At 48.7% G+C, this 25,818-nt stretch overlaps 2 protein-coding genes and 1 pseudogene across 8 annotated transcripts; 2 read left to right on the top strand and 1 right to left on the bottom strand.

The window, feature by feature from the left end:
• Positions 1–1,052: 1,052 nt before the first annotated feature.
• On the bottom strand, positions 1,053–20,505 carry TMEM91 (transmembrane protein 91). 3 transcript variants are annotated; one of them, XM_077131760.1, is made up of 4 exons: positions 20,320–20,505; positions 7,379–7,624; positions 4,816–4,965; positions 1,053–1,374 (listed from the first exon to the last, which is right to left on the bottom strand). In XM_077131760.1, exons 2-4 carry the CDS (start codon positions 7,586–7,588, stop codon positions 1,216–1,218), a joined length of 519 nt encoding a protein of 172 aa, XP_076987875.1. In that variant the 5' UTR covers positions 7,589–7,624; positions 20,320–20,505; the 3' UTR covers positions 1,053–1,215. The 3 variants fall into 3 exon arrangements, with proteins under 3 accessions (XP_076987875.1, XP_076987874.1, XP_076987876.1); XM_077131759.1 differs by lacking the exon at positions 20,320–20,505 and adding an exon at positions 8,670–8,808; XM_077131761.1 differs by lacking the exons at positions 1,053–1,374; positions 20,320–20,505 and adding exons at positions 2,086–3,181; positions 8,670–8,808.
• Positions 12,857–14,348, top strand: LOC143659118 (poly(rC)-binding protein 2 pseudogene; annotated as a pseudogene).
• Positions 18,836–25,574, top strand: B9D2 (B9 domain containing 2). 5 transcript variants are annotated; one of them, XM_077131755.1, is made up of 4 exons: positions 18,836–19,100; positions 19,490–19,581; positions 22,406–22,531; positions 24,976–25,574. In XM_077131755.1, exons 1-4 carry the CDS (start codon positions 19,084–19,086, stop codon positions 25,287–25,289), a joined length of 549 nt encoding a protein of 182 aa, XP_076987870.1. In that variant the 5' UTR covers positions 18,836–19,083; the 3' UTR covers positions 25,290–25,574. The 5 variants fall into 5 exon arrangements, with proteins under 5 accessions (XP_076987870.1, XP_076987871.1, XP_076987869.1 ...); XM_077131756.1 differs by having other exon boundaries at positions 18,836–19,005; positions 24,976–25,573; XM_077131754.1 differs by lacking the exon at positions 18,836–19,100 and adding an exon at positions 19,219–19,316.
• Positions 25,575–25,818: the final 244 nt, after the last annotated feature.

The raw sequence follows: 25,818 nt of genomic DNA on the forward strand, positions 1-25,818 counted from the left end.
CCAGGGTGGTGGCACCCCCTAGAGGGCTGCTTGGAAAAAGCAGCATTTCTGTTTCCTGCCTTTTGGCCCAGGTAATTTTGTGGGCGGGAGCCAAGGCCTCCAGCAGCCTTCCAGGCATTGGTGTTTGGGGGGTTTATGAAGAAAATGACATCTGTGGGGCCCTCATCCCTGTGCTTGGTGCCCGTTCCCAGTGCACACGCTTCCCATGAGAAGCCCACTCTATGAGCCATAGCTACATAACCAAGAAGGAAAATCATACATATCTTCAGCTTGAAATGAAGTGCCACGTTTCACTCAGGAGAAAGCGGGGGGCCACAGTGTTTTCTAAAACCCACTGGGATGGCATTAGACTGAGTGAAAACTAATCCACCCTTCATTCATACATTCCCTGTGTGTGGAGCACTGCCCACCTGCCCCCTCCCCTCTCCGTTTTCTAGTACCAGCACCAAAGCTTCCAGAACAATCTGCCCTCGGGCCATTTGATTCCAGTCCCAGCCAATAGCGTCACCTGGGAAGGAAGATCTCTCTGGGTACTTGAGCTGCTGGGGCCCCTTTTCTCCCCAAAAAGAGGTGGTGGTGGGAGCTTGGCCGGGAGTGAAGCTGACAGAGCCCACCAGGACCAAGAGGTGGAGAGACAGCGCACCCGGCAGCCAGCAGCCGACTCTGCCTCAACTTTCTCGCTTCCCTTTTGTCCCCTAGGTTGATTTGAGCAGCAGCCCCTTCCATATGCGACGTCACTGAGCCCTCACCCCTGCCACAGCAGTGGGGAAAATGGGTCGTGTTCTGCAGGGGGGAAAGGGAGGCTCAAGTCCCACGGGCCAGCTACGCAGACTGCTTCTAAGGGTGGGACGAGGCTGCCTGGGTCATGAAGGCTGCCGTGCAAAAGTTTGGAAACCCTCGGCCCCTCTGGTCCCATCGTCTCAGTTCTGGGGTCCACGGGGCACCTTGTGGCTGCCCACCGCAGACTGTCACCCCGGCCCATCCCCGGCTGATCTCAACCGCCCCCCCGCCCCTCCGTCCTTCCCCACACACAACAGACACAGATTGGGCTGCAAGGGCGTCTGGTGTTTATTGCCGCCGGCGGGTGAGCGATGGCCAGGGAGGGGAGGGGCTGTACGGTTCCGGCGCGCGCGGGCTGCCGCCATCCGCCGGGATCTCTCCGCTGAACGCACCGACACATTGGGGGGCCGGCCTCGGGGTTCACCGCGGGGGCCACTAGGGCGGGTCTCGGGAGGCGAGATAGGCGGCCAGGCTCAGCAGGGCGGCGGCGTACGTGCACACGCCCAGCCCCACGGCCAGGACCCCCAGCAGCAGGGCGCGGCGGGAGGCGGCCCCTGCCCCCTGGACGTCCCCCTTGGCCCAAGCCTTGTTGGTCTGCGGAGGCAGGGGACGGCGATGACCTGGGTGTCCCCTCCTCCCCAACCTGCTACCCGCAGCCTACCCCCATCCCTCCCAGACCACCCCCCCACACACACACCACCCAACCTATCCATCCATCCATTCATTCAAATGTTCCACAAACAGAGAAAGAACACCTACTATGAGTCAGACAGGGCTGGGCACTGGGGATACTGGGTGATTCATTTTCATAACTGACATACAGACATTGCTACCTGTCATTGTTCTAATGCATCTGGTCTCCATGGTGACCGCTCTAAGGTAGGAATTCTTCCCACTGTACAGATGAAAATTAGGCACAAAGAGGTTAAGTGCCCAAGTATCCCAGAGGGGCAGACCCAGGATTTGAGTCCATTTCTTAACTGCCACGCTGTACAGCCTTCTGATGAAACGCCTGGTTTCAGCCCTGATGTCTGTACCGGGATCCTTTGTTCCATTTATTTTCTCCTCCAAGGCATGACTCTTGTTTTCTTTTTCATGCCTTTTTCTCTTTTATACCCAGTCCCCTTCCCTGCCCCCAAGGGAGGTGACTTACGCGCAGATTTTTTTTTTTTTTTTGTATATGCTTTCTTGCAAAGTGTACTATTTTGTACACAGAGGTTTTTCAGGGGACAGGGATCTAATGAGCCCCCATTTACCCCCCCACCCAGCTTCAGCAGTGATCAGCTGATGCCCAACATCACTGCACCCAACCCCCCACTCACTTGACACACACACACCACACCCCAAGGTCACTGGGAATGTGCACATATATTTTTTCAATTGGCTTATAACTCTCATTCCGTTCTTTACTCTGCTCTCCCTGCCCTGTCTGAAGATCCATCCTGACAGCGGGGGAGCCTTTCCTCGGCTGCTTTTCCTGAAGCTTGACACTCCACCACATGCCCTCCCCTGCCCCCAGAGATGGAGGCCAAACCCCAGACCCTACCGACACACCAACACACTGACCCAGCGGCTCATCTAACCACCACCACCCCACCCCACCCGGGCCTGGAGGCCCACAGGAGCCTCCCCACTGGGCTCCCTGCATCTCCCACTTGCACCTTGGCAACTGGAGTGATCTCATAAAAAGACCAATCTGAAAATACCATTTACCCCTCACACCCTGCTGTCAACCTTTCCAGAGCTCCCCACTGCTCCTGGGGCTGGGGGTGGAGGGCAGAACCCTTCACAACATCTACAACAGCAGCAGCCACCGAGCTCGGCCATGATGGCAGTGTGCTGTATGTGCACCTGAAATGCGGTTGGCATAAACTCAGATGTGCCATGAGTGTCAAATAAGTACACAGGATCCCAAAGACTGCGTAGAGAAGAAATTAATGTTAAGATATATCATGTGTAATTTTTTTTATATTGATGACACATTGAAATAATTATATTTTGGCTCTACTGAGTTAGGTAATATCTATGATTACAATTAATTTCATCTATTTCTTTTTACTTTTTAAATGTGCCCACTTAAAAAATTGAGAATATATATGGGGTTCATATTATATTTCTGTTGGACAGTGCTGGTCTAGAAGGCCCTGCATCCATCCATCCATCCATCCATCCATCCATCCATTCATTCATTTGTTCTTACCTGCAGGCATGCAGTTCACAAATACTATATTCAGTAGTGAACAATCAAAAGAACCTGGTGCCACGTGTTAGCAGGGGAGATCCAAAACAGGAAACAAATACCCAGATAATTGTAGGCAGTGATCAGTGTTTTGTAGGAAAGTCAGGGTCCGAGAATGAGGGGCTGTGCTACTTTGGTTCTGACGACTGCGGCAGCAGATCCCTGAATGACAAGAAGTGACGCACTTCACCTTCACTTTGTGAACGTCCCCTCAGCCTTCAGATTTCAGCTTTAGGCTCATTTCATTTAATATCGTCTTCCCTAACCTTCACGACTGGATAAAATCCCACTATTAAATGCACCCAAGCACCACACACCTCTGCTTTGTGCGTCCAACCAAACTCCGATTTTACTTTTGTGCACAGGTTTATCTAGGGGAGATCTGTCCAACCTGCCAGGTCCAAAAATCCCACTAGGGTAGGGCTAGGCTGGCTTCTACTTTTGTTTTAGGTCCTTGGAATGGCTCTCTCAATCTTAATGTCTAGCTCCTCCTTCTGGAGAGACTGGAGAGATTAAAAAAAAAAAACTACATTTCCCAGACTCCTTTGCAGCTTGGTGTGCATTAGGAGAACAAAGGCACCTGGTGATTGCCTCTGGTTTAGCAGGGAAACCCTACTGTGCCTTCCCCAGCTTGCTGGGTGGTGACGGCATCAGCTTCCTGCCCACACGCTCTCCTGCTCACAGCAGTGGGTGTCCTTGCTCCAGCTTCCTGGTGTCTTCAGGCTCCTGGCGTAGGCAAGCCAGCCTCCCAGGCAGCAGCGACCTCACAGGGGACAGGTTCTGTAGTGGTCTGACTTGTCCAAAAGGCCCAGCTAGCACCCGCTCCTTCAGCTCCACCTGTGGCTTTACAAGCACCTGAGTCCTACATTGGTCTTCATTTCCTAACTGGTCTTCCCTCTCCTCCCCTGGCCCCCTGAGGATTCCCTCACCGCAGCAAGAGGGATCCAGGTCCCTGCATGTTCTTTCTCTGCTCACAGCCCTCTGTGGCCCTATCTCTAGCCAGAAGCCAAAGCCCTTACCATGGCCCACATGATGAGACCCTGTTCTCTCCCTGACCTCACCTCTTGCCACCCTCTCCCTTCTTCATGCCACTCCAGCCTTGCCAGTTTCCTTCCTGCTCCTTGAACACCCTAACTCCTACCTCAAGGCCTTCACACTGGCTGTTCCCTCTGCCCAAATGTTGTTCCCTCAAGTATCCACATGGCCATGTCATCACTTCCTGCCAAAGTCCTTACCCCGTGAAGCCTTCCCAGGTGACCTTATTTAAAACTTTGCTCCCCACCTCCGTACACACTCCCATCACTCTTCCCTGATTTAGTTTTCTCCTTGGCATATGGCCTACTATAAATTTTACTATTTATCTTGTTTATTGTGGGCCTCCCCCACTGGAATGTCACTTCCATGAAGATGAGGAACTTTGTTTTGTTCATTGTTAGATATTCAATATCTTGAACAGGGCCTGGCACACAGTAGGTGCTTATTTGTAAACACTAGTTGAAAAAATAATAAACCCCTCTTACTTATAACTAGGGAGGTTTTTGTGGCCTATACTGCAGCCCCAGGACTTAGCACAGTGCCTGGCACACAGTAGGTGTTCAGGAGATATTTGCTGAATGAATGAACAAAGCCTGTAAACACACCCAAAAAGACATACGGACACACACACGTATAGTGACACCACACAGTACACACAGACACACACAGAAATACCACACAATACATATGCACATGTAATACCATGCATTACACGCGTGCACATACCCAGACACCACACTACACAACACACACACACTGACCTTCTGAGCCAGGCAGAAGGCTGCGATGCCCACCGGCCAGAAACAGCACAGCATGGAGAAGACGGCCAAGCCGAGGTGGTCATGGGGTAGAAGCGGGGAGAGATGGCCGCCCCCATCCCAGTCCGAGTCACTGTCACTGGATGACGTATCCTAGGGGTAGGAAGGGCCCGGGTGGGCATCTCCAACTCCACTCTGCTCCCCAGAGCCTCCACTGACCAACAGCCCCCACAAACACCAAGACAGAAGAGTATTTCAAGACATGGGCTCCTGACTTTTTTGCATCCTGGATCCCTTGGAGGGGAAGCGTTGGGCTGTCTCCAGAGAGAAGTGGGTCTACACCCAAAGTCTTGAGTTCAATTCTGAGGAGTTCACAGGCCCAACTATAGACACTACAATTTTTATAAACCCTGAGTTAAAAAACCCTGGAGAGGTGACACATCATTGAGAGCAGGGGCCCGCAAAAAGATGGAAATTGGGGGAGACTGCTCTAGTAGCCTAAATTACAAGGACCGATTCGCCTGCTGACAATTATAGATTCCTAATAAAACGAAGTTTTTAAAAAAATCCTGGGGGAAGGGGGTGTGTTTGTAAAAATAAAATAAAAAAATTAAAATAGAAAATAATCAAAAATGAATCACATCTCCGTCCCCCTTCCCTTCCACCCCCCAAAAAATCTTACAAGCATCAAAGAGCGCACAAATATTAAGGAATTTCTGTAAGGCCAGAACTGAAATGAAAACCACGATTAACTTAACAGAGAGGTTAAATAAGCATAGACGGTCCCTTCTGGCTAGCAGGTATTTGCCAATCCCAGATGATTTAAACTTTCATTCAGATCTTAAACTAGATTAAAAATGATCTCTAACTGGTAATGCCCCCGGGGCAGCTGGCAGAAGCAAACCGCATCCTCTCTGGAGTAAGGTACCTTATTGTAGGCCTTAAATGATTCCTAAAATAATTTTCCACATACAATGACCAGCAGACAAAGATGACCAGGCACAGAAGGCACCATGAATAAGAAACAGCAGAAATAAGACCTTCAAAGTCTTCAGATACTGAAATTATAAGACAGACTATGTGAAAATGATGCTTACTACATGTGATGGTCTGAAATTTTTATGTACCCCAGGAAAGGTCAGGCTTTTTTAATCCATTCATGTGAGTGCAGACCTACTGTGGGGGGGGGGGACCTTATGGTTAGGTTATTTCAATTGGGTCTTAATCCTTTTACTGGAGTCCTTTATGAGAGGATAAAGAACAGAAAAAACAGAAAGAGTTTAGAGAGAAAAAAAAGCCCCAGGAGAAGCTAAGAGAGAGCCACGGAAGCCAGAAGCTGAAGGCAACGAAACCCAGGACCAGCAGACACCAGCTGTGGGCCTTCCCATGTAACACAGGTGTCCCAGATGCCAGCAGCCTTTCTTCGGAGAAGGTATCATCCAGTTGATGCCTTAATTTGGACATTTTCTTGACCTTAGAACTGTAAATTTGTAAGCTAATAAATTGCCATTGTAAAAGCCAACCCATTTCTGGTATATTGAATTCTCACAGCTTTAGCAAACTGAAACACTACGTGTGGTAGAGTGTATATTTTGCAAAAATGAACACAACAATCTTCCTTCCCATACGTTCTTCTTGCCGTGTGACTTTCATTCTCCTCTCATCAAGAGTTGTGGTGTCTGTCCCCGCTCCTTAAGCCTGCGGCTCCTGTAACTAAGAGAAGCCGAAGGAAGTGATGCTGCTGGACTTGCAAGGCTAAGTGAGGAAAGGTGAGGCCGCATGTGTTTTGCGGAAACACCCATGCAGGGGGGCACGTAGGTAGTGCCTGGAAGCTGCCATGCTTTGAGAAAGCCCAAACTAGCCCCCACGGAGAGACCGCATGCTGAAGCCCTGAGTCTATATGGAGAGGGAGAAATACCAGCCAGCCTTTAGCTGCTGCAGCCCCACTCTGTGCCAGCTGCAGCCGCTGGCTGCCTACAGGAAAGGCAGGAGACGATCCTGAGGCAAAACCCCCCAACGGAGTCCTTCCCAAATCCTAGACCTATAGAAACCATGAAATATGATAGTGATTGTTCTTGTTTTAAAATACTAAGTTTTGAAATGATTTGTCACATAGCAATTGTAACTGGAAAACCGTGTTTAAGAAATAAACAAGTTTGAAAATATGTACAAGAAGTAAAAAATAAAAAGTGGCATTAACTTGAAAAACAAACAAACAAACAGATCGGGGCCAGCAGAGGCAAGAGGCACATCAGCTCTGGAAAGAGACAGACAGATGGAGAACAGGGGAGTCAAAGAGCAGTGGAAAGACAGAGAACCAGAGGTTTGGAAACAAAAACAAGGAACAAATCTGGTGAGAAAAACGTTCAAAACAAAACAGGGAAACACATACAACAGGTAGAACCATAACTGGACAACTAGGAAATCCACATACAATTGGGAATTGAGACTCCAGGCCGAAGGCAGGCACCCTCCCCACCCCCAGACCAGTCTGCTGGATGCTGACCAAGGATGGGTTCACCCACAGCCCCCTCCCTGGGGTCCTTCTAAGGCCTGCTGCTCCTACCTCAAAGTTGGCAGGGCCGGGCTCCCCAAGGCCAGCACTCACAGAGGGAAGAGGTGGAGGCAGGGACTGCCAACCCTTCAGGGACTCTGCAAAGGCTGTCTCTCTCAAAGGGGCCCCCAGCCTGGGCTCGCCAGTCTTCTGGGCAGGGGGCTCACAGCCTATACCTGCCAGCAAAGGCTGCTGGAGCTCGCGCAGACTGGGGCTGTCCATGGTGGGGAGGGGAGGGGAGGCTCCAGGAGTGGTTTCCTGGGGGACAGAGGGAAGAAAAACACAAGTTAGAAGTCTGTCTTCATCCTTCCCCTGAATCAGCTCCAGCCTGTCTCTGGACAGACTCCAGGCTGAGACTGATTACTTCCACGACCTTCAAATCTATTTGACAGATGGGAAAACTGAGGCCCAGAGAGTGAAAGAAACTAACCCAAGTTGGGAAGAGAACTCAGGGGGTCTGGACATTGAATTCTGGGTGGAACTTCCCCTCCTCTCTTGCCATATATTTGTTGCACACATATTTCAAACCCTGCCTTGCACACTTGCTCCATTAACCTCCTCCATACACACTCATCCCACCTCCACACACCCTTTAACACATGCACACACATCCCCCATTCTTAATGAACCTTACACTTCACTTTAGACCAGGCTCTTCCCCATGCCCTCCCTCTCAGGCCTGCACAGCCTGCCCTTCCTACCCAAATCCGCAGCCACATATACCCATCCAGGCAAACCCCACTTCCACCTCCACACCTGCCTCCCCCAAATAACTCCTTGCATCTTTGCCCCAAGAAACATGGGCTCCAGTAAACACCTCTTCCAGGCTCACAACCTTCTTACACCTTCATCCCAAGTGTCTCCTGGCACACTCCTAACCCTCACAGCATTTGAACACACACGCACAACCCTCGCAGGAACAGGCTTCGCACACACACTGTCCCTGGCAACCCTCCCCAGTTTCCATCCCTTCCCTTGGCCCCTGCCGGGAACCCTCCACCCACACCCATGACCCCCCAGAACTCCACCACACTCACAGCTCCCCACACACCCTCCGCTGTACCTGAATCCCCTTTTGCACACCTTCCCCCATATCACCCCCAACCCCACCACACACACACACGCACACGCTCAACACAACCACAAAGAATATGGTTCTCGCCCCACGATCCTCCTGGGGGGCCCCAAGCCTCGCTCTAAACCTGGGATGGGCCGATTTCCTCACCCAGGGTATACCCAACGCCAGGTCCGGGAGAGGCGGTTCCAACCGCCCCCCCACCCCGCCCCGTCGCCCCTCACTCACCGCCCACTCTACACGCCAGGACTTCCTGGGCCCCCGGCACCGGCACTCGCCCCGCTCCCCGCCTCCGGGGGAGGTAAGGCCCTCAGCGAGCCCCGCGCTGAGACACCCACGCGCGCGGCCGGGGCATGGGGGAACTACGGGTCTGCGCTCCGCCCCGAGCCCCTCACCATCCCCCCGCCCGCAGCGCGCGGGGGCGGGGAAGGGGGTAGGGGCGGGGCAGCGGACTCCCGGACTCCGCCCCTCCGCTGTCGCCGCCGCGGGGGCCTTGAAGGCCGACGTCAGCGCGGGCCTCGGCCCCTCCTAGGCCGGGTGTACAGGGGCGAGCGGGGATCCCCCTGAGACAGGAACCTACTCAGAGGCGCGTCCCCTCCAATCCCAGGACCAAGCCGCCGCGGGCCGGGTGAGGGGGCGTCCCCGATTCTCCAGGGCCTCCCTGGCTTGGCCGCGCCTCTCCCCTCCCTCCGTGTTGCGCAGTAATAACACCAACAATTGTTTGTGCACCCTTCGGTAGTGAGGGGTCAGTGTTTGGGCCCACACAGACCTGGGTCCCTATCCAGGTTCTGCAAGTTTACTTGCTGTGTGACCTCTGTCTGGACAATGGGTGAATCTCTCTGAACCTCAGTTTCTTCGTCTGTTAAATGGGGAAAATACTCCCCGGTTCTTAGATATGATGATATGCATAAAGCACTTAGATTAGGTCCAATGACAAACATCCAACATTTAGCCAAAGCCTGGCATAGAGTAGGTGCTTTAAGCATGTTTGATGTGTTTATTAATATTATTATTTGTATCCATCTCCGTCATTCCAGTTAGGGGATCCTCCTCGCCTGCAGGCCTCCACCTCCTTCAGGGAGCCCACCTGGCTTGCACTGGCCTCCCCTTCTCAGAAGCCCTCCCTTTCACCAGTTACAACCAGACCAGAGGATTCCCCCGCCCCGAGGTGGGGCCAGAGCCGGAGTTCCCTTGCTCCGAGGCTCTGTGCCAACAGTCCAGACGCTGGAGCTGGCACAGGCTCCGCTCCTGGGGAAAGCAGATGGTGTCTGCGAGTGCACTTGGCTCAGCCAGAAATTCTGACAGATGACAGAGGCAGGGAGACCCAGGGGAGGGTAGACAAGGAGGAGGAGGGGGCAGGATTCTTTTACCCAGAAGAGATAGCTATCCTGTTACTCTGTCTCCTTAACGCTGCTCCTGTTTTTTTCATGTCACTCATCGCTATAGCATATTGTACTATATATTTCTTTTGTTTGTACTCTGGGTACTCCAGAGGTACTCCAGAGCTGACTCGGTGTCAGCTCCGTGAGGGCTGAGATTTGGTCTGTTTTTTTCACTACTGTGCCTTGGGGCCTAGAAGAGTGGTTGGCACAGAGCAGGACTTCAAAACATATTTGTGGGAAGCAGGCATGAAGCCCTTCCAGCCTCAGTTTTCTACAGACTTTCCAAGGTCTGCAGATCCCCTCATCCTCCCAGGCCATCCTAGAGAGCACTTCCCTTCCAGCTAAGACCTCTCTGACCACCCCTGACCTTGCATGTCTGCCCACCTTACCTCCTCCACAGGTTGTAGAAGCTCCAGGCCTCTTAGTTTATGGTGGTCTTGGAATATTAGACATCAGATTCCAAAAAGGATCATCAATTGAAGCTTGAACTGTTCAATGAACGTTTGATAAGGGCCAGGTATTTATTTAGTCTCTTAGGATCTTCCCAAGAATTATTTATTTGTTACAAAGGAAAAACAATAATAGTGGTGAAAAGCAATAACAGTGGCACTGCCTTAATCAATTCATAGAAGGTGACAGTGCCAGTCATGAGACAAGCTGACCTCATGGCCTCCCAATATGATGCACTGAGCAAGTCCAGATCACTTCTGTGGTTTTCCTGCCAGAAACGCAGAACCTGAATCTAATCATAAGGAAACATGAGACAAAAACCAACTGAGGGACACTCTATAAAATAGCTGGCCTTCACTTAAAAAAAAAAGTCCATGTCATGAAAAACCAAAAAGTGAAAATGAAAAATGAAAAAGCTGGCAGAACTGTTCTAGATTAAAGAAGACTAAAGAGACATGACCACTAAATACAAAGTGTGATCCTGCATGTAGAGAGGATAGCAATAAAGGACATTATTGGGACAATTGGGCAAGTTTAAATATAAACTATAGGTTAGATGGTAGCTTTGTGTCAATGTTAAATTTATACTGTGTTGGGTGCATGGGTAGTTCAGTGGCTAGAATGCCCGCCTTTCATGCGGGAGACCCGGGTTCGATTCCCAGACCGTGCACCCAAAAAAAAAGAAAAAAATTATACTGTGTTGAATGTTAAATTGGCACTTTGGTTATATCGGAGAATTCCCTTGTTCTTGGGAGAATTCTGCTGTTAAAAAGAATGAGTCAAAAAAAAGAATGAGTCAGCTAGAGCTAAGGACAATACTGGCCACAAGAGACAGGGCCCACCTCTCTGACACTGAAGAGCTATCATGTCTGCCCTGGGCTGCTTACTTTTAAATAGTTTCATGGGACAGAAATAAATGTTCATGTTGTTTATATTACTAAACAAATAAACAAACAAAAAGAATGAGTCAGTGACATCCAGGGGTGAAAGTCTCCCTGGTAGCATGGGAGATGACTCCCAGGGATAAGCCTGGCCTGGCATCATGGGATCAACAATGCCATCCTGACCAAAAAGGAGAAAGAAGTGTAACAGATAAGGTACCAGTGGCTAATAGAGTTCAAATGGAGTCCAGAGGCTACCCTGGAGGTCACTCTTATGCAAGCTTCAGTTAAACATTGTTTATAATAACTGGTCATAACTTGTTAAACCCCAAACAAAACCATTTCTGCCAATCCTAAAGAATACCTAGGGCGTTATATAAGATTTAAAATACAGAGAGACCAGCCTCTCCAGAATATCAATTAGTTCCATCCCCCTATCCCATATTATTGACAGCCCCTTCCAACATGAAAAAGTTAGCATAGGCATAGCCCAAATACCCCTGAAGAGTGGGAGAAAGTCAAAGGTGATGGTGAAGTTATACAGAGAAGGTAGGGTTTAACAAATGAGTATGACTGCTGCATCATTATACTGATATTTCTTTCAGTCTCCAGTATCTTAGAGCAGCTAGAGGTAAAAACCTAAAATTGTGGAATTGTAACTGATACCAAACTCTGAAATCTGTTCTACAACTAATTGTTGCAATGTGCTTTGCAATTTATTGCTTTTTTTTGCGTATATGTTATTTTTCACAAAAAGGAAGGAAACAAGTTGATTGTGATGCACGGCTATATGGTGATATTGTGAACGACTGATTGTACACTTTGTATGATTACATGGTGTGTGAATATATAATATATATCAATAAAAATAATTTAAAAAGATAAAAGGAGAAGATGGAGTTATAAAAGAGAGGATAGGATTTAACAAACGAGTGTGATTACTGAATGAGTATATTGATATTTCTTTTAGTCTCCAGTGTCTTGGAGCAGCCAGAAGGAAAAACCTGAAATTGTGGAACTGTAACACACATCAAATTCTGAAATCTGTTCTATAACTAATTGTGTGGTGTGCTTTGAAATGTATTGCTTTTATATATATATGTTATTCTTTACAATAAAAAAAGAAGAAAAAGAATGAGTCTGGAACGCAGGATGTATGCATATGTGTATGCATATATCTCTGTATATAGATCCTACAAATCAATAAAGAAAAGACACATAATCCAGCAGACAAGCAGGTGAAAGAATTGAATAGACACTTCACAAAAGAGGAAATCCAAGGGAACAGTGGGCATATAAGAAAGGGGCCCGACCATGTTTCTTTTTTTAATTTAATTTTTTTTATTGACCATGTTTCTTGAAGATGATTGTATAATGATATAGCTTTCGCAATGTGACTGTGTGATTGTGAAAACCTTGTGTCTTATGTTTCTTTTATCTACCTTATGGACAGATGAATAAAACATATGGATTAAAAATAAATAAATAGAGACCAGCAGAGGCAGCAGCCGGAGCAGCCGCAGCCTGCGCCCTCTCCCGCCTGCCCGCCCTCCACCCGCCCCGGGGTCTCTTTACCCCTTCCTTCTCCTCCTCCTCCACCCCCCCTTCCTCCTCCGCCCGCCCGCGGGGGGCCCCCCTCGCCTTCCCGCCCGCCCCTATTGTTCCGCCCCCGGCCTCCCGCCCTTCCCCTTCCCGCCCGCTCCCCTTTTCCCCACAGTAGCCTCGCGCCTGCAGTTTTTGGCTTTCACCCCCACCAGTGACCAAAGACTTGACCACTCAAAGTCCAGCTCCCTAGCACACTGCTCGACATGGACACCGGTGTGATTGAAGGTGGATTAAATGTCACTCTCACCATCCGGCTACTTATGCATGGAAAGGAAGTTGGCAGTATCATCGGAAAGAAAGGAGAATCAGTTAAGAAGATGCGTGAAGAGAGTGGTGCACGGATCAACATCTCAGAAGGAAATTGTCCTGAGAGAATTATCACTTTGGTTGGACCCACTAATGCCATCTTTAAAGCCTTTGCTATGATCATTGACAAACTGGAAGAGGACATCAGCAGCTCTATGACCAATAGCACAGCTGCCAGTAGACCCCCAGTCACCCTGAGGCTGGTGGTCCCTGCTAGTCAGTGTGGCTCTCTCATTGGAAAAGGTGGCTGCAAGATCAAAGAAATACGAGAGAGTACAGGGGCTCAGGTCCAGGTGGCAGGGGATATACTCCCCAACTCGACTGAGCGGGCCATCACTATTGCTGGTATTCCGCAATCCATCATTGAGTGTGTCAAACAGATCTGCGTGGTCATGTTGGAGACTCTCTCCCAGTCCCCCCCGAAGGGCGTGACCATCCCGTACCGGCCCAAGCCGTCCAGTTCTCCGGTCATCTTTGCAGGTGGTCAGGACAGGTACAGCACAGGCAGCGACAGTGCGAGCTTTCCCCACACCACCCCGTCCATGTGCCTCAACCCTGACCTGGAGGGACCACCTCTAAAGTTGACCAAGCTGCACCAGTTGGCAATGCAACAGTCTCATTTTCCTATGACGCATGGCAACACCGGATTCAGTGCAGGTTTGGATGCATTTGCTCAGACTACTTCTCATGAACTCACCATTCCAAATGATTTGATTGGCTGCATAATCGGGCGTCAAGGCGCCAAAATCAACGAGATCCGTCAGATGTCTGGGGCGCAGATCAAAATTGCGAACCCAGTGGAAGGATCTACTGATAGGCAGGTTACCATCACTGGATCTGCTGCCAGCATTAGCCTGGCTCAGTATCTAATCAATGTCAGGCTTTCCTCGGAGACGGGTGGCATGGGGAGCAGCTAGAACAATGCAGATTCATCCATAATTCCTTTCTGCTGTTCACCACCACCCATGATCCATCTGTGTAGTTTCTGAACAGTCAAGCGATTCCAGGTTTTAAATAGTTTGTAAATTTTCAGTTTCTACACACTTTATCATCCACTCGTGATTTTTTAATTAAAGCGTTTTAATTCCTTTCTCTGTTCAGCTGTTAATGCTGAGATCCATATTTAGTTTTATAAGCTTTTCCCTGTTTTTTTGTTTTGTTTTGGCTCATGAATTTTTTTTTTCTGTTTGTCATGGAAATGTAAGAGTGGAATATTAATACATTTCAGTTTAGTTCTGTAATGTCAGGAATTTTTCAAAAAAAAAATTAAAAGATGGACTGGAGCTTTTTCTTTGTGAATAGAAACTGGGAAAAAAAATAAATAAATAATAGGGGGAACAAATGTTACAACAAAATTAGTAGATTGAAATGCTAGTGATCAATGAAAGGGAGGGGTAAGGGTATGTTATCTATGATTTTTTTCTGTTTTTTTATTTCTTTTTCTGAATTGATGCAAATGTTCTAAGAAATGATCATGATGATGAATATACAACTATGTGATGATATTGTGAACTACTGATTATATATATAGAATAGAATGATCATATGGTAAGAATGTTTATGTTTGTATGTTGGTGTTCTAGTTTGCTAGCTGCCGGAATGCGATATACCAGAATCCCGCTGGCTTTTAAAAGGGGGAATTTAATGAGTTGCTAGTTTACAGTTCTAAGGCCGAGAAAATGCCCAATTAAAACAAGTCTATAGAAACGTCCAATCAAAGGCATCCAGGAAAAGACACCTTGATTCAAGAAGGCCGATGATATTCTCTCTCAGCTGGAAGGGCACATGGCGAGAAAGACGTCATGTGCTACTTTCTCTCCTGGCTTCCCGTTTCATGAAGCTCTCCGGGAGGCATTTTCCTTCTTCATCTCCAAAGGTCCCTGGCTTGTGGGCTCTCTGCTTCTCATGGCTATGTCGTTCTTCTCTGCTCTCTATGAATCTCCTTCTTTCTCCAAAATGTTTTTTCTTTTATAGGACTCCAGAAACTTATCAAAACCCACCCAAATGGGTGGAGGCATGTCGTCACTTAATTCAGTTTAACAACCACTCTTGACTAAATCACATCATCAAGGGAGATGATCTGATTACAGTTTCAAACGTTTAGTATCGAATAGGGATTATTCTACCTTAATGAAATGGGATTTTGATTAAAACATGGCTTTTCTGGGGGCATACATCCTTTCAAACCAGCACAGTTGGTATGCTTAATAAATAAAATTAATTAAAAAAAAAAGGGGGGCTTGACTAGTCATCAGCAAAGCACAATGCCACACCAACACACACCCATCAGAGGAAAAAGAGAGGCTCAGAGGAAAAAGAGAGAAATACCAACGGCTGGTGGAAGAGGGGAACCACGAAGGCACTGCCACTGGGAGAGCAAATTGGTTCAACCCCTTGGTAAACTGTTTGGCAGCTTCCTCTATAGCTGAACATGTCCTGTGATTCAGAAATTCCACTCCAACAGTTGTGGACCATGTCCACCAAAAGAGAAATTCCCACCAATGGTAGGATGCAGAACTAGTGGTGTCTTCACACAGTAGAAACGATACAGCAATGAAAAAGAAAGAGCTACAGCTACATGCAACAGTGTGGATGAATTTCATAAAAACACTGAGCAAAAGACTGCAGACACAAGGGAATATATACTGTGTGTGATTTCATTTATATAATGTACCAAAAAATAGGCAAAACTATTCCACATGAAAGGGACAGAGCCATCACTTAAATGCAAGCAGTTGACCTGTGGAGTCCATTTTCGTAATCACTAACCAAAACCAGTGGGGAAGAAATCAACTGAAAAAAAACACTTAAGAAAGGGCACTGACCCCAATCTTGGGGTTTGTTCATATGAAACTTAACCCCTCAAAGGATAGGCTAAGCCTACTTAAAATTAGACTTAAGGGTCACCCCCAAGTGAGCCTCTTTTGTTGCTCAGATGTGGCCTCTCTCTCCAACCAACACAGCAAGCAAACTCACCACCCTCCCCCTCTCTACATGGGACGTGACTCCCAGAGGGGTGTGGATCTTCCTGGCAACGTGGGACAGAAGTCCTAGAATGAGCTGAGACTCAGCATCAAGGGATTGAGAAAAACCCTAGAATGAGCTGAGACTTAGCATCAAGGGATTGAGAAAACTTTCTCCACCACAAGGGGAAGAGAGAAATGAGACAAAATAAAGTGTCGATGGCTGAGAGACTCCAAACAGAGTTGAGAGGTTATCCTGGAGAATTATTCTTACAGATAATATAGATATCATCTTTTTAGTTAAGGTGTAATGGAGAGGCTGGAGGGAACTGCCTGAAACTGTAGAGCTGTGTTCCAGTAGCCATGTTTCTTGAAGATGATTGTATAATGATATAGCTTTCACAGTGTGACTGTGATTGTGAAAGCCTTGTGTCTGATGTTTCTTTTATCTACCTCATGGACAGACGAGTAAAACACATGTAGTAAAAATAAATAAATAATAGGGGGAACAAATGTTGCAATAAAATTAGTAGATTGAAATGCTAGTGATCAATGAAAGGGAAGGGTAAGGGGTATGGTATGTATGAATTTTTTTCTGTTTTCTTTTTATTTCTTTTTCTGAATTGATGGAAATGTTCTAAGAAATGATCATGATGATGAATATGCAACTCTGTGATGATATTGAGAATTACTGATTATATATGTAGAATGGAATGATCCTGTGGGAAGAATGTTTGTGTTTGTATGATGGCATGTTTAATAACTAAAATAAAAAATTAAAATAAAAAAAGAAAGGGCACTGATAGGACTTAATGAACAGTTAGATAGTGGAAGTTATGAAGTGGGGGGTGACCTCCAAGCACAACCTTCAGACTCCTTCGATACCTGTGTGTATCAAGACAGGCAGGATAACAGGTAAATTAACTTAAGGTTTAAGGACAGAGATAGAAAAGAACTATGATCAATTTGGCTAAAGGCAAACGATTTTGTCATAATTTCTTCATATTAAATGGGGCCTATAATATCACCTACCGGGTGGATATCTATGAGGATTAAAGCAGATAATGCATGTAATAGGGTCAGTTCAGAGGCTGGCACAGAGGCAGAACTCATTAAATGGTAGCTTTTTTTTTTTTTTTTCCTTACATGGGCAGGCACTGAGAATCAAACCCGGGTCCTCGGGCATGGCAGGCAAGCACTCTTACCTGCTAAGCCACCGTGGCCCGTCCATGGTAGCTTTTAAATACATCTATTAATGAGATAATCCTGTTCAGTTATTTTATGTCTATATAAATGTTATATTGAAATGTTGCCCCATCATTTCGTGTTGGTGAGTCTAACTTTTGAAGTTCCTGTTTTGCTAAAAATACGGAATCAGTTCTCACTGGAGTCCTGGATCGGGTGGACATAGAAACTGGGGATGGGAAAGGCACTGCGCAGGAATTCAGGTGAACACGGTTGACTCTAGCCCACCCTCCCTGCACCCTTTGCATTGATGAGATAATTGAGACTAGACCCGGGTGGGGTCACAGGAGACCTTATTGGCGGAGTCCAATCTTTAAAAACGAGATTTTTGCAGATAAACAGTGGCTCTGTTTCTCATTTCTCATTTATTCACCCTGGTCTTGTTCGATACCAGCAATATGGGGGAAGAGGGACTATTTCTGAAAAGGAAGTTGAACTTATCCGTCCTTAAGCGGCAGGGGGTAACCTCTAAAAATGGAAGGAAATCCTCCTCCCCAACTTCTGGAGTTTCTCCGAATGGGGAAGGACTTCTTTCCAGTTATGAGGCAGAGGGATGCACACAATGACCTGGAGGGCATGTCCCCCTTGACCTTATCTCAAGTCTCTGGTCTGTGGTCCTGGACGGAAGAGAGTGTTTCTTTGGGGGGTGGGGGGTGGGGGCACTGAACATGGACTGATGCACTTATTTTGTTAAGAGAGTATCTGGGTGCAAATATCCCAAGAAATGATCATGATGATGAATATGCAACTATGTGATGATATTGTGAATTACTGATTATATATGTAGAATGGAATGATCAAAATAGAATACTTGCGCTTGTTTGGTGTTCTTTGGTATTTAAAAAGATAAAATTAAAAAATTTAAAAAAAAAAAGAGAGTATCCGGGCCCTCTTACAGGCAATCCCAACCTCCCAGGAGGCAACCAGTGCAGTTATTTTATCACTGTAAAGAAGGTTTGTCAGTTCTGGAACTTCCTGTAAGTGGAATCATACGGTAAATATTCTTTTACGTTGGACATTTTCTACCATGTATAAAATTTCTGAGGTTCACACATGTTTTGTATATGTCGGTAGTTTTTCTTTTCATTGCTGAGTAGTATTTCATTGTAAGAGTATAACAATTCTTTTAAAATCTATTCTTTTATGGAATTTTGAGTTATTTCTAGTTTGGGGGCCATTTACAAAGCTGGAGTAAACATTTTTGTACAAATCTATTGTGAGCACGTGCTTTCATTTCTCTTGACTAAATAGCTCTAGAATGGAATTATTGGTGATAAGTTGGGCATATATTTATATTTATAAGAAACGACCAGTTTTCCAAATGGTTGAACACTTTTTACTCTCTAATCAGCTAAGAGAGAGAGAGAATATCTGGATAAAACAATTGGAGCGCAAACTTCCTCAGCCACACTCAAGATGGCAGCCGTCCATTCGAGCCCAAGTGTCTGAGAGGAAGGAGAGACGCAGTTTTCCCCAACCGGAACGAGACGGGAGGAGAAAACAGTCAATCACATCCTTACCCCGCCCCCTAAGGACGCCAGCACCAATTAGCGACGCGCAGGGCGGATCTAAGCCTGGGAGGAGCAGGCTGCTGTTGCCCAGCAACAACCAGGGAACCCGGAGGCTGGCGCCGCCGCGGAAAGGCCGCCGCCTCAGCTCTCTCGCTGCCGGAAGGAGCCTGGAGAGGCGGAAGACAGGCCTGAGAAATCAGCGCCCGCTAAGAGAGGGACAGGTTAGCGCCATGGACTGCAATACCCGCTGACACTTTCGCACCCCCTAAACGTTATGTGCGCCGAGTTCGGAACGACGCATGCGCTGCTCTGAGAGGTGGGGCTAAGGCGGTCCTGCGCCCAGAAATGCAGAAACGACGCATGCGCCTCCTGGAGCGCGGGGCCGATCCATGCAAGGGGCGGGGCTTTGCCCCATGTGGGCGGGGTCTTACGCTCCTGGGGCGGGGCTTTCCGCTGTACTGAGCCGGAGGAAAGTATTTTGGGGTGGGACAGTTAAAATGCCAGCTTCTCCGCCCAGCCTGCCTATCTTTCGGTGACTCTTCTGGGGTGACAGTAAGGGTGTGGTTAAATACACAAGCCCGCAGGGGGTTGACGAATCTGGCCTGGAACCTTGGTACTGCCACGTACTTGTCGGACCCCAGTTTCCTCAACTATCATGTGGAGATAATGCACTACCTCACTGTGCTTCTAATTCTCTCCTCTCAGGGCCATGGCCGAGGTGCACGTGATCGGGCAGATCAAGGGGGCCACTGGCTTCTCGGAAAGTAGCCTCTTCTGCAAGTGGGGCGTCCATACAGGTATTCTGGTCCCGGTTCATTTCTTCACCCAGACCCCCAGCCCAGAGGCTCGGCTTTCCTTCCTGATCCTCATCTTCCATCTGCCCTCCGAGTCTGCGCCCAAAGCCCAGTCACCATCCTCATGAGTCTCAGGCTGTCTCAGTAGCTGAGGGCTCTGGCTCTTACCCTCGGAACACACAACCTCTTAAGCATATGGCACTGTAGGCTGTACCCCTCCACTTCCAATCCTCAAAACACTACGCAGCCCGAACTCTGTTTGGACTTCACTCCCTGGCTTAGGGGTGCCCTTAGACTCTCCCTCATCTTAATAATTCTTTGATTAACAAATTGCTGCTATCTTTACAGTTCTTAGTGTAAAGTAGATGTTTCTACCCCATATTTACAGAGGAGAGCTGACCCCCTGGTGTTTATAATTCTCCGTGAAGGTAGCCCACCATTCTGGCAGTCATTCAAGTCTGTCCACAGAGGCAGGCCCAGCAAGGCTCCCAACCCCCCAATTTTCCCACCTTCCCATCGGAGGCAGTATGTGTAGGGGTTAGGGCCACCAGCTCTGGGTTCAAGTACTAATTCCCCCATCAATTAATTGGGGACCATTGGGCTTTCCCTTTCCCAGCCTCAGTTTCTTAAGATAAAAAGCAGCTAAGAGGAGTCACCATGTTGAGGTCAAGAGCATAGACTGCGTTGGTTCAAAAACAGTTGCTACTTCTTAATTATGTGACCTTGCCTCAGTTTCCTTACCTGTACGACAGGAATGATAACAACCTATACATCATGGAGCTGTTGTGAGGACTAAATGAATAGCAATAGCACTTAGCACGTGGTCTGGCAAGCAGGGTTTGCCTGGCTCATATTAGAATTTGAACGGGTCTTGTTTGTAAGGCACCAGGTAAATGACCATGCAATGAGTGTGGCTGTGGCTGTCACTTTCCCTGCAGGCCCCAGGTCCTCTGTGACCTCACTGGTGGGTGGTGTGGTATTGAGATTCCCTGGAAGTTCAGAGTAGATAAGAGGCAGCCTGTAGAGACAGCCCTAGTTTCCAGTCTGGGCCCCACCATTCATCTGCTTTCTGACCCTGGGCAGGTGCTGTCCCCTCTCAGAGCCTCAGTTTCCTCATCTGTAAAGTGGGAGTGGCATTCACCCTCCATAGGTTACTGGGAGAGCTGGTATGTGAAAAGCCTGACTCAGGGCCTGATGCTTTGCTCAGCCAGCCTTGAAGGGAGCAACGACTAACATAATTTGCTAATCTGGGGAGTTGTTGGGGATTGGGGCGGGGGATGGGGGTTAGTCCTGAGGAGAACTCAGGGGCAGTCAGATCAAAGGCTTGGGCTCCATGGTCAGACAGAGCTGAGTTTACTGTGGGACCTTGGTCTGCTGTGGTCACCACTATGCCCCAAGCAGCACCTGGCACACAGCAGGTGTGTAATACATGTTACTGGAATGAATGGTCAAGTGACTTTCCTTCTCAGAGCCTGTTTCTTTACCTATAAAAGAGTATTATATTAGCACTCACCTCATAGGATTTTTCATTTACCCAACAAACTTTTATTGAGAGCCTTCTGTGTGTTGGGTTTGAGATCCTGGGAATAGGCCAGTGAACAAAGTCCCTGCTTTTCCAGTGTTCACAGTAGGGGAGACTGAAAATAAAACTAGCAGATAAAGAAATGAGTGCAATGATTGCAATAGTGGTCAATGCTAGGAAGACAAGAAATGGGATGAAAATGTTAAAATAAATTTAGTTTGAAATGCTAGTGATCAGTGAAAGGGAGGAGAAGGGGTATGGTGTGTATTGTTTTTGTTTTTTTTTTCTGTTTTCGTTTTATTTTTATGTTGTCTTTTTATTTCTTTTTCTGAATTAATGCAAATGTTCTAAGAAATGATCATGATGATGAATAGGCAACTATGTGATGATACTGTGAATTACTGATTATATATGTAGAATGGAATGATCACATATTAAAAAAAAAGTGGGATGATGTGGAAGAGACAAGTTTTTGGATAGCAGGGCTATGGAGAGCCCCTCTGGAAATGGCACTTGAGCTGAGGCCTGAAGGATGAAAAAGAGGTAGCCATAGGGAGAGCCAGGAGTGGCAATTTCTGGGCAGTAAGTGCAAAGGCCCTGAGGTGGGAATGAGCACGGCACACTGGGGAACAGAAATAGGACCAGTGAGGCTGTAAGTTGGGGAGGGGGAAAAGCGATGGGAGCTGAGGATGGGGGTGGGGGAGGGCTTTGAGAGCTGGGGGATGGGGTGGAATGGGTGGGGATTAAGAATCCTAGAGGGTGGCTTAAATGAAGTCATTACCTAAAGTGCTTCATACAGTATCTGGCATGTAGTGAGCACCCAGTATGCTTTTGCTATTGTTATCACCCCTCAACAGAATTGCTATTCTTCCACTGTGCCCCCATAGATGATACCCTCAGCCCCATCTTAGTCTTTGCACTAGGATTTTTAATGTGGGGGTGGGAATAGTGATAAAATATCAAACCCTTACCCAGCACTCACTATTTCCCAGGTGCCGTTCTAGGGGCTTTTTCTGTATTAACTCTGATTCTCTCAAAGAACGATGAGGAAAGTATTATTCTTACACCCATTTTACAGATGAGAGACTGAGGCAGAGAAAGTTATCTCACCCAAGGTTGCAAAGGCAGGAACACGTAGTGCCAGGATCTGAACCCAGTCATTTGACTGCTGCCCATGCTTTGTAACCTCTGACCTCAAATGCCAGGGTGAAATGGGGATCTAAAAGCCACAGTGATGTCGTTGCCTTCTGGGTGGCTGTCTCTTCCCCTCCTTTCTCTGTCTCAGGGCCCTGGCTTTCCTCACAGGGGCAGCATGGAAGCTACTGTCGGGCGTACGGGAGGGCCAGACGCAGGTGGACACCCCCCAGGTGGGGGACATGGCCTACTGGTCCCATCCCATCGACCTGCACTTTGCCACCAAAGGCCTCCAAGGTAGGTTCCAGACCTGGGTCCCAGGCTGGGGTGAGGGGGATGGGAGCGAGAAGCTAGCAGCACCAAGGCTGCAGGGGCTGGAAATACTATGCCCCATCTCTACTTCCATACCTTTTGGGCCCCTTTCCCAGCCACGCCTGGCCTGGAGAGGCTGAGCTGAGGCATCCCCAGCCACTGGCCTGTCAGGAGGTCCCAAAGGCGGGGGTCTGGGCAGAGCCAGGGAGTGGAGGGGGAGATGGGATTGGGGGGCAGGGTGGGAGGGGAGGGGGCTTCCAAGAGACAGATGAAGAGGGTCTTGGATGAGGAGGAAGCCTGGAGGGGGGTTATGAGAGAGAGCCAGATGAACAGACAGGTGTGGGGACTAGTGGCAGCTCCTCAGCTTAATAGCAGAGGTGTAGCTCAGAGGAGTTGAGCATTCAGGGGAGTGGGGTGTCAGCAAACATTTTATGCTGAAGAATTTGGGTTATTGGAAAGGAACAGATCCCAGGACATAGCCCAGGTAAATATGCCGTTTATTCTAACGATATAAATAATGTTTACGTATGGTCTGCCCTGTGCTGGGTGATGCCAGGGAGACTCTGATGCCATGGCGATGAACAGCCCCAGCCCTGTTCTCACAGGACTCACTATCCAGTGTGGAAGATGGACCCAGATAGTGCCAGGTCAGAGTGGGCAGGCCTGGCAGCCCGTGAGGGGCACAGGGGACTGTAGGAGCCTAGAAGAGGGAACTGACCCTGCCAGGGAAATCACAGAAGGCTTTCTGGACGAGGGGGCATTTGAACTGCAATGAGAAGAGCCAGGAGCAGCTAATAAGCAGAGGAATTGAAGAGAGTTCTAGACAGAACTGCATGGGGAAGGCTCAAAGGGGAGAGTGAGCCAGAGGTATTTGAAGGGCTAAGAGAGAATGGGAGGATGCCAGGGAGCAGAGGGCAGGCTGTGCAGAGTCTTGAATGCCAGGCGGGGAAACTGAGGCCATCTGTTGAAGGCACTGGGGAGCCAGAGCAGGCAGTGGACAAGTCAGTTAGCACTTTTAAAAAGATCCTCTGGCTGCCATGTGAGTGATGAATTGGAGGTGTGAGACAGGCAATTCTGTCTCCCACTATTGGCAGCATCCTTGCCTCCTCTCTTTTCTCCACCCTGCATTTCATCACCAGGAAATCCCACTGGTTCCACCTTTGAAATATATCCTAAATCCCGCTACTTTTTACCCCTTTTTCTCTCCCAGCACCCTGTGCTATCCATTTTCATCTCCCTCCCGGAAGAGTACCCCCAAGGTCTGTTTCCTACATGCAGCCAGAGACTGCATGTCCCTCCCTTCTCAGAACCATCTCATGGCCCCCTCCACACTCAGGATAAAAGCTGATCTTACCAGGCTGCTCAAGGCCCTGCACAGTGTGGCGCTGTCATTCCTCCCTCTCTCTCTCCCCTAGGGTCACTCCACTCAAGCCATATAAGCTACGCCAGGCACACATCCACCTCAGGGCCTTTGCACTGGCTTTTCCCTCGCTGGAAGCGCTCTTCCTGGATGTCCACATGGCACACACTTTCCTCCTTTAAGACTTCGTGCATATCACCTTCTCCATGAAGCCTTTCTTGCCCTCCCCCACCCTTTTCTAAATCTGCATCCCCACCCCTACCCTACCCTGTCCTTTTTCCAGAGCAGTTATCACTATCTGACATACCCTATAATTTACTTATTTCCTATATTCATTGTCTAGGATGCCTGCTTCACAAGGGCAGGAATTTTTTCTGCCTCATTCAGGGCTTTCTCCTCAGCTCCTAGAACAAAGTCTGACACAGCATATGGGTCAGAGTAGAGGGTGAGATGGGATTGGATCTCTAAGGGCTTTGACTGCCAGGCTGAGTTGTTGATCTGTATTCCAAGGATACTTGGAGACCTGTGGAAGGGAGAGAAAGATGCATATGGCTGCCAGGTGAAAGAACGGAGGGGGCAAGAAAGAAGGCCCCAAGCCCAGGGAGGTCAGGCTGGGGTCCTGGGGAGGGGAGGAGGGAGACCTCTAGGACAACAAGGCTCAAGGCTCTAACCTGGGGACTTGGGGAGCAGAGGGGCTACCTGGAGATGGGGACATGGAAGAGGAGGCCACAAGAAGGAAGTCAGCAGAGGTCAGATCCAAAGGAACTTGGATATTAAGGGAGTTGGAGTTTACGCTGAGGGTACTGGGGAGCCATGGAAGGGTTTTGAGCAGTGGAGGAACATGGATTTAGAAAGATACCTTTGGTTACTGTGGGGGTGGGGGGCGGGAGGCATGGATCACGGGGTAGAAGCCCAGGTAGAAGGCTGGGGCAGAAACCCAGGAGGGAGAAGGTTGGGTGTGGGGGCTCCAGTGAATATCTGGGAGAGGATTTGGAAACAGGAGGCTGGATCCTGAATATCCCAGGCTGGATGATGCCCACTCCCTGTTTTTCTCCCTCCTGTCCTGCAGGCTGGCCCCGGCTGCATCTCCAGGTGTGGTCCCAGGACAGCTTTGGCCGCTGCCAGCTTGCTGGCTACAGCTTTTGCCATGTGCCCAGCAGCCCGGGCACCCATCAGCTGGACTGTCCCACGTGGCGGCCCCTGGGCAGCTGGTGGGAGCAGCTAGCCCGGGCCTTCGTGGGTGGTGGACCACAGCTGCTACACGGAGACACCATCTACAGTGGGGCCGACCGCTACCGCTTGCACACGGCTGCTGGTGGCACCGTGCACCTTGAGCTCGGCCTGCTGCTGCGCCACTTCGACCGCTATGGTGTGGAGTGCTGAGGGACTTTGCCGCCACAGCTGCTCCCACCCACATCTCTGGATCCTAATGAGAGGCAGGATGCCACGGTGGTCAGGCCTTGGGCTCTGGAGTCTGACAGACTTTGACTCCAGCCACACTGGGCCCTGCTGCTGCCTTTATTAGGAACTGGAACCAGTGATCAGACCTCTGGGTCCCAGCTTCCCTTTGTAAATTGGGAGCAGTGAGTGCTGAGAAAAGGCTGCTTAGCACCTGGGAGGGGCTCAATAAAAGAGAGCGCTTCTTAGGGTGTAACTGCCTTCTTGACCCCCTTCAACTGACCAATGCCTTTTGTGGCAAACCCTACACATACACCCTCCCTCCTCAGACCCTCACCTTCTGCCTCAACTTCTGACCCTTCTCCCCGCTCTGTGTGCCCCTGTTCTGCTCCACTCTCCCCTTTGTCCCCATCCGAACAAGCGACACACACACAGCCCCACACTCCACGTCCTCGTTTTCTTGCTGACCTCCCGCCGCCTCTAAAGCCCCGCGCGTCCCGGTCGCACGTTTTGG

This window comes from Tamandua tetradactyla, chromosome 16, assembly GCF_023851605.1.
Source record: "Tamandua tetradactyla isolate mTamTet1 chromosome 16, mTamTet1.pri, whole genome shotgun sequence".
NCBI lineage: Eukaryota > Metazoa > Chordata > Mammalia > Pilosa > Myrmecophagidae > Tamandua > Tamandua tetradactyla.

Coding starts and splice junctions, on each gene's coding strand:
- B9D2 (XM_077131754.1), top strand. CDS start 19,282: ATGCCAGCTTCTCCGCCCAGCCTGCCTATCTTTCG. Junction 19,582..22,405: donor CAAGTGGGGCGTCCATACAG/GTATTCTGGTCC, acceptor CTTTCCTCACAG/GGGCAGCATGGAAGCTACTG. Junction 22,532..24,975: donor TGCCACCAAAGGCCTCCAAG/GTAGGTTCCAGA, acceptor CCTGTCCTGCAG/GCTGGCCCCGGCTGCATCTC.
- TMEM91 (XM_077131760.1), bottom strand. CDS start 7,588: ATGGACAGCCCCAGTCTGCGCGAGCTCCAGCAGCCTTTGCTGGCAGGT. Junction 4,966..7,378: donor CCGGCCCTGCCAACTTTGAG/GTAGGAGCAGCA, acceptor TCCTACCCCTAG/GATACGTCATCCAGTGACAG. Junction 1,375..4,815: donor CCTTCTGCCTGGCTCAGAAG/GTCAGTGTGTGT, acceptor CTGCCTCCGCAG/ACCAACAAGGCTTGGGCCAA.